Consider the following 8177-nt stretch of genomic DNA (forward strand, 5'->3'; position numbering starts at 1 on the left):
CTGTAGCTGGAGAGAACAGGTTTTTTTTGGGGATCCAGCAAGATGACTGTGCTGTGGGTGCTGGAACATGTACATCAGTGGTGCTCCATGTTGCCCCACCCCAGCCCTGTCAGTGGGGTGGCGCGTGGGGTGTGCAGGGCTGGGTGAGGAGGTGAGGGGGTGGGATGTGTTGCGAGTGCCTGGGTGTCTTGTGTGCACAGATTTTTTTGGCAAGAGGTCATTGAGGTTACATGATGCAGCATTTGTTCTTGTGATTATGAGGGTCCTTAAATCGGAGTCTTTGCTTTGGTCGGTATTTTTCCAAGTACGTCAGCTGCTTGCTGTTGATGGCTCCTCTGCGCTTCCTGCGGGGACAGAGAGAGCCAGCACGGTCAGCAGTGCGGCAGGAGAAGACCTCCCACCCCAAACCCACCCGTGTCAAGGTGATGAACCTCCCTGCCTGGAACAATAAGGGATTTCAAAGAATCATCTAATGGTTTGGGTTGGAAGGGACCTTAGAGATCATTCAGTTCCAACCCCCCTGCCATGGGCAGGGACACCCTCCACTAGCCCAGGTTGCTCAAGCCTCATCCAGCCTGGCCTTGAACAGCTCCAGGGATGGGGCATCCACAACTCCTCCGGGCAACCTGTTCCAGTGCCTCACCACCCTCACAGTAAAGAATTTCTTCCTAATTTTGGAGGCTGTGTGCATCCTCTGGGGATGGAGATGGGCACCAACTCCAGGAGCTTTTCTTGCTCATCCTCCCTGCAAGTCTTAGGACATGGAGAGCCAGGGAAGAAACATGGGGAGGTGTCCCAAAGTGGGGTGCCTGCCAAAGGTCACCCAAGGATGCTCCAGGTTGCCACTGAAGCCTCCCACAGCCCTGATGCAAAAGCACAGGGGGCTTGATGCTGGCCCTCCCTTTTCTCCCCACTCACTGAAAGAGAGAAAAGCAGCCCCAGTGCCCTGAAAAAAACCCTGGGACATGACACATCTCTCCATTCCCTTGGAGAAAGGCTGCTTCCTCCTCTGACACCAAAACATCGCTCAACTTACTGTCGGATGAACTGGATGGCATCTTCATACTTCATCCCGCTCTCAATCAAGGCCAGCGCGACGAGGACGGGCGCGCTGAAAGGCAAAGGTGGTGGCAGTCACTCCCCAGCCACCTAGCCCAGAGGGTGACATCCCATCCCAGGGCAGGGGGACACACTGTGGGGCTGTAATGGTGGCATTGCAGGCCATCAATAGAGCTGGCTTTTAGTTTGTAATTTCCTGACATCTGGCTGCAAGCACTGCCCCAAGGAGCATTTTGGGGTAAAACCCCTAGGATGAGGGTGGCAGCTGTTTCCTGCTTTTCTAATGAGCAGGGAACTTTGGAGGTAAATCTATAGGAAAGTGCATGCAAAACCTGACCTGTAGTGGGGGGAGCAGCAAAATGCAGCAGGTCTCAAAAACCATCAGCTCATGGTTGTAGCGGGATGCATTTTGCAATATTTCCATGATGAGCTCTTAGCAAAAGCAAAAAAGCTGCAAGGCACTGGTAGGACAGCACTGAGCAACCCGGGTCAACCCCCACCAGCACCCAGGATTTGTCCATAAGAAGTTCAAGGAGAAGCTCAGGCAGCAGATCCCCCGTTTACCCCTATTTCATAGAATCATAGAATCACAGAATGGTTTGGGTTGGAAGGGACCTTAGAGATCATCTAGTTCCAGCCCAAAGGCTTTTTCCCACTAAGGCTTTACTGCATGCAAAAACCCTGCTCAAAGGGGGACTGGGAAAGGGAAGGAGGAGAGCCAGGCATGGTTTTCCCTCTCCTCCCATCGTGGGTGGGGTGGCAGTGGGGGTACTGGGCTCTGACTTACCGCCCCAGGCCAGCCACGCAGTGCACGGCCACGCAGCAGCCAGGGTCTTCGCAGAACTTTGTCTTCAACAAGTTGAGCCAATCTTCCACTATCTTGCTGGGAGGAGGCGCTCCATCATCGAATGGCCAATCCTGCAACGGTGGGGGCAAGGTGAGGGGAAGAGAGAAATGCTGTCAGACCCTGGGGAACAACTCAGGGGATTGCTTTTTACTTGGGCGCGATGGTGTTTTGGTCCTGACAGCTAGACCTGAGCTTTGGGGTGCTGCAACTCCCATCCTTCGCCCTGCCAGCTTCTGTCTAAATCCAGCATTTTGGAGCACAAAACGACTTTGTAGGAAGTTTGAGCATAGAATCATAGAATGTCTTGGGTTGGAAGGGACCTCAAATGATCATCAAGTTCCAACCGCCCTGCCATGGGCAGGGATACCTTCCACTAGCCCAGGTTGCTCAAAGCCTCATCCAGCCTGGCCTTGAACACCTCCAGGGATGGGGCATCCACAGCTTCTCTGGGCAACCTGGGCCAGTGCCTCACCTCTATCACAGTAAAGAATTTATTCCTAATATCTAATCTAAATGTGCCCTCTTTCAGCTTAAAACCATTACCCCTTGTCCTATCGTTACACCTCCTGATAAAGAGTTCCTTCCCATCTCTCCTGTAGCCCCCTTTAAGTACAAGTGAAGGTGGCTTGGAGATGGTTGAAAACACAGGGCCTGACGTGGTACCAAAATTCAGCTTGCTGCAACACATGGGAGTGAAAGTGAACACACAGCCCTGAAAGGATGCGCTGGGGAATCCCTAACACAGTCCTAGAGAGAGCCGAAGGGAGCTACAGGGGGCCATTAAATAGCACCCTTCAGGAAAGGCTCTTAAGGGACAAAAAAAAGCACACATCTTCTGAGCTTTATCCTCAAGCTGCATGGATTCAACATACAAGCTCAGTGACAAAATGGGTACAATGGGTGCTGCATTAAGCCTCCTGTGGCCCTGGGCTCTGCTATGGGGGAAAAAACCATCCCCCTTGCCTGTGAGTGCTGCAATATTTTGGGGAAGGGACAGTCTCTCCTCATAGTCTCTCCCAAAATGGGGAATTCTCTCCCAAAGTTGATTTGGCAGGAGGGATGTGGCCATGGGACAAGGGGACAGGCAGGGGAGCATTGCTTGGAGGGCACGTGGCATGGCGATTCTGGGGATGAGTGGGAAGCACGGGGCTGTAATCCTCATGTTTGAGGATTGAGTCACTAAGCTGCTGGGCTGGAGTCATCCTTGGTGTGAGATGACAAAAGACACTGAGCTTCAGTCTTTGAACTAATAATGTGATTTCAGGGTGGCTTTGTTAGGAAAGGAGTGTGCTGGGCTTCAGGGTACCCTCATGCTGGAGCCACCCCGCACAGCCCTTTGTCCTACAAGCCCATCTCCTCCCTGTGGCACCTGGAAAGCACGGCTTCCACCATCAGCACAGGTCACCGGGCTTGCACTGGCATTGACACATCACATCACAAAATCATAAAATTACAGAATGGTTTGGGTTAGAAGAGACCTTCAAAGATTATTTAGTTCCAACCTTCCTACCATGGGCAGAGACATCTTTCACCAGATCAGGTTGTTCAAAGCCCCATCCAATCTGGCCTTGAAGACTTCCAATGATGGGGCATCCACAGCTTCTCTGGACAATCTGGTCCATGGTCTCATCAGCCTTCTCATAAAACAATTCTTCCTTATGTTCAGTCTAAACCTACCCTCTTCCAGTTTAAAACTGTTGCCCCTTGTCCTGTCACTACAGGCCTGGGTAAAAAGTCTTTCTCCATCTTTCTTACAAGGCCTCTTTATATATATTGAAAGGCTACAATAAGGTCTCCCTGGAGCTTTCTCTTCTCCAGGCTGAACAACCCCAACTCTCGAAGCCTGTCCTCATAGGGAGGGGCTCCAGCCCTCTGATCATCTTTGTGACCTTCCTCTGGACCCGCTTTAACAGGTCCATGTCTTTCTTGTACTGGGGTCCCCACAGCTGGATGCAGTACTTATGGCAGGGTCTCTCGTGAGCAGAGTAGAGGGAGAGAATCACCTCCCTTGACCTGCTGGCCACACTTCTTTTGACAAAGCCCAGGATATGACTGGCTTTCTGTGCTGCAAATTGTTGACTCATGACCAATTTTTCACCCACCAGTATCCCCCAGTCCTTCTCCACAGGGCTGCTCCCCATCCACCCAGTCCATACTGATACTGGCGATTACCCTAACCCAGGTACAGAACCTTGCACTTGGCCTTGTTGAACTTCATGAGGTTCTCATGGTCTTACTCCTCAAGCCTGTCCAGGTCCCTCTGGATGCCATCCCTTCCCTCAAATGTATCAACTGCACCAGTCAGCTTGGTGCCATCCACAAACTTGCTCAGGGTGCATGCAATTCCACCGTGTATGTCACTGGTGACGATATTAAACAGCATCGGTACACCCAAACCAGTATATCTATCCTGCACCATAAACCATTCTACAGCCTAACACACACAGCGCCCGTTTCCCAGCAGGATTTCTGCCCCATCTCCGACCTGCTGGCAGAGCTGCCGAGGCACTGAGCACTGACCAGGCGGTGTGGCCAGGAGGAAGATCGGCAACAGAGGAGCCACTGGGGAACGTGCCCTCCAAGCAGACGTCCACCTGCATCCTGCATAAGCTATGTAGATATAGTCTAGATATATATAGATATTCAGACTAGATATAAGGAAGAAATTCGTGATGATGAAGGTGCTGAGGCAATGGACCAGGTTGCCCAGAGGTGGTAGATGCCCCATCCCTGGGAACATTAAACACCAAGTTGGACGTGGCTTTGAGCAACCTGATGTAGTTGAATATGTCCCTGCTCATTGCAGGGGGGGTTGGACTAGATGACCCTTAAAGGTCCCCTCCAACCCAAACCACTCTACGATTCTATTTTATATATTTGATACAGGTATGTAAAGACATATATAGAGATATGTCTGTATCTGCAGAAATATATCTATCTATAGATACATAGGATATAGATATTGCTCTGTATGTCTTAAATAGTTTCTATATAGTTATAGAAACCTGTATCTTATCTATAGAATATATTTATAAGAATATATATAGAAACCATATAGTTTCTATATAGCATCTTGCACAGTTTCTGTATCTAGGATATAGGTATCTCCCTATATAAGACATATCCTAGATATGGATTATCTTTATAAGAGATGTATATGTGTCTTAGATACAGAAACTCAGATTGAAGGACACCAGCCAGAAACAGGGTAAAAGGCACAATTTGGTCTGTAAGAGAGCAGAGATGACCTTCTACGTACAGATTCTATATGTAGGATACAGCTATCTTTATAAGATACATCCTATAGAGACATGGCATCTTTAGAGAGATCTGCATCTGGCGAGACATAGGATCTATTATCTATCTATTATCTATACATCTATCCTATCCCAGAGGATCTAGGATATAGCTCTCTCTCCCTATAGGATACACATTATATAGAGAGAGCTATACAGAGAGGATCTACACAGAGGACCACCCTAGGAGACATGAGGCGCTTCCAAACCTTTTCCTAAATAAGGAGCAGAGCCTCACTTTCCAGCTGGAGCTGAACTCCCTGGCAAGGCCATCACGCCTGACATCACCTCCAATTCCTTATCGGCCAAGACACAGCCCAGGCAGCTGCCTGCTCTCCCTCCTCGCCTTTTCCTTCTGGCTGCCTACTCCCTTTCATCCCCCAGATCTACACCTGCCAGCTGCTGGAAAAGCAAAAAAACCCGCACCCCCCAATTTTGGATAAGATAACGCCGCGGGTAACGGGAACCACGCACAACTTCCACGTGGGATGAGGCGCTCTCATTCCCTGGATGCTTGGAAGCCCGAGCGACAAGCAGGGAAGGCAGCTGCCGACTCAACGCGATGAGTCACAGTTTCGGGTGCGTGGGCAGCACTTTCTTTTTTTAAAGCACCAGCCCCATCCCAGCCTGGGGAGGGGGGAGTTGGCCCGCCTTGCCCCAAGGATGAAGCTGGGCTTCAAACTTTGCTCCCGGGCAAGTGTGATGCCATTTTGGTCTATCCGAAATGCAGACCCCAGGGACAGCAGACCCCAGGGACAGGGGTATTTAAGGATGGAGGGGGGGGGGAAGTACCCCCAGCACTCATTCTGCCGCCCACCTACCATGACAGTGATGCCATCCTTCTCCAGGGGGGTCTTGTCATAGGTCACTTCGCACACTCGCACAACCGTGGTGGCACCGTATTTCTTCAGGTCCTGGGGACGGAAGGAGAAGAAGGGGTCTGAAAAAACCTTACCAGTCACACTCCAGTTAACCCCAATGCATCCAAGCCCTGCTATGACCCCATGGACCCTTGTGGACCCTATAACAGTGCTGTGCTCCATCTCTGGATGCTTGAGCAAACCCCTTTGTGGTCCATCCAGCCTGGGAAGCAGAAGGAAATGTGAAATCCCAGGGCACCAAAGCTGTGTGGCCATTATAGGATTTTCACCCAGCACCTTCGTGGATTCCTCTTCACCTTCGTTGATTTTTACCCAGCTCCATGAAGTCGCAAGCACCAACGGTGCTGTTTATTTTTAAGCCCTCACAGCCACACCAGCAGGGACTTTACACCCCATGCAAAGAAACAACCCCAACATGGGTGCAAATCCCTCAAAATTATTTGTGCCTGGTGAGGTTGCAACTTCTGCTGCAAAAATGCACGGAGGTGGCTGAGGGTTTGTAGTGCATCATTCTCAGCATCCTGCAGATCACTTGGGGACTCCTTCTTGACCTCGCTGCTGTATCCCATCATTACTCCAGGCTTGGGTGTGGGACTTGGGTTGTTTCCAGGGTGGCTTAGCACCCGCTGCACAGATTGCCTCCGGATTACGTGTTGGCGTACTGGCCCTGGCAGGCACCGGGTGAGATTGTCCCCTTCAATGATCCATCTCCTTCCTTCCTTGTGTGCGCGCTTGCCAGACCATGCTCAGCAGCTGGGCAAAAATTAAAGAGGTTGGAGGAAAGGGGAATTTCACCCTCTTCCCACTGGTGCTGTCCTTATTGCCAGGTTCAAGGCCAGGCTGGATGAGGATTTGAGCAACCTGGTCTAGTGGAAGGTGTCCCTGCCCAAGGCAGGGGGGTTGGAACTTGATGATCTTTAAGGTCCCTTCCAAACCAAACCATTCTGTGATTCTACATGATGTGCAGGGTCATAGGGCAGCCATCCCTGTATTCCAATTCCCTTCCTGTGGCTCTCCAAGCTGCTGTTGCTCCCACGTGTTTTTTTGGGTGTACATTGAGCTTGGAGGATGCCTCTGATGGCAGCATGTTGGACCTAAGGCAAAAATCCCTCACCAGGCTCACGCGCAGCCCCATGTCCCCTTGCGACCACAGCACCATCCCAAAACACCTCCTTGTAAGCAGAAGCTGCTTGTACTGGCTCGACTGAACCTGCAGGATATGGTGATTCCACTAGGCATGGATGAAAAAAGCAAATCAAAGCCTTTCTCCTTGAACCATGGACATGCATCCATCAATCCCCCCCTAACTCCTGGCTGCTGTTAGTGCTGGAGGCAGCCCTCCCAGACACGGCACTGTCGCTGGCTTGTGCACGACTGAGCCTTCCAGCTCCTTGTGCAATGCCCAACACACTCTGGGCATTGGGAACATGCTGGGATATTTGGGATATTTTATCCCAGCACCTCTTTATCGAGGTGCTGGGAGATGCAGGGCAGGTTGTATGCATCCACATGCATCGCTGCAAAGCCCCTGGACGAGATGTGCTGCTGGAGCTGGCAAGGGATGCAACAGGGACGCTCCATCTCCACCATGTCCAAACACCATGCTTGGGGTCCTCCAAAACATCCTACCCCAAAAAAACAGTGGTGACTGGACCCACCACTCCAGGATGCCCCCATGGTACCAAAGGGGATGTGCCGCTGCCTCATCCTGCATGGGATTATTACTGTTGCATCTCAACATTGGCTTTTAGCCCCAAAATGAGCATCTGGACCCTGGTCCCCCCCCTTCCCGTCTCCTCTCCTTACCTCCAAGAAGGTGCTGAGTGTGGCGTTGGTGGGGTTGTGGGTGATGAGGAACCTCATGTTTTTGTAGCAGACCTCCACCGGCGCAGGGCGGTTCATCCGGGCCATGGTGGGACGGGAGGAGGGTGAGGTGGTGCTGACAGTGATGGGGGGAAAATCCCAAGAAAAGTGTGGCGTGGAGGGGTAAAAAAAAAAACAAACAACCAAAAACCTCAACAACCCCTCTGCGCTTAAAAAATAAAAATAAAACAGGATTGAGAACTCAATATACAGATGTTGTGCAAATAATCC

The 8177-nt window shown here is 51.0% G+C and overlaps 1 protein-coding gene across 3 annotated transcripts; it reads right to left on the bottom strand.

Annotated features, from left to right (window-relative positions):
* Positions 1 to 210: 210 nt before the first annotated feature.
* PTP4A3 (protein tyrosine phosphatase type IVA, member 3) lies at positions 211 to 7994 on the bottom strand. Of its 3 annotated transcripts, XM_010077741.1 has the most exons (5): positions 7890 to 7994; positions 6024 to 6116; positions 1847 to 1977; positions 1037 to 1111; positions 211 to 344 (listed from the first exon to the last, which is right to left on the bottom strand). In XM_010077741.1, exons 1-5 carry the CDS (start codon positions 7992 to 7994, stop codon positions 227 to 229), a joined length of 522 nt encoding a protein of 173 aa, XP_010076043.1. In that variant the 3' UTR covers positions 211 to 226. The 3 variants fall into 3 exon arrangements, with proteins under 3 accessions (XP_010076043.1, XP_010076045.1, XP_010076044.1); XM_010077743.1 differs by lacking the exon at positions 6024 to 6116 and having other exon boundaries at positions 7890 to 7985; XM_010077742.1 differs by lacking the exon at positions 1037 to 1111 and having other exon boundaries at positions 227 to 344.
* Between the last annotated feature and the right edge of the window lie 183 nt (positions 7995 to 8177).

Source organism: Pterocles gutturalis, unplaced genomic scaffold (genome assembly GCF_000699245.1).
Source record: "Pterocles gutturalis isolate BGI_N339 unplaced genomic scaffold, ASM69924v1 scaffold8673, whole genome shotgun sequence".
NCBI classification, from domain to species: Eukaryota; Metazoa; Chordata; class Aves; order Pterocliformes; family Pteroclidae; genus Pterocles; species Pterocles gutturalis.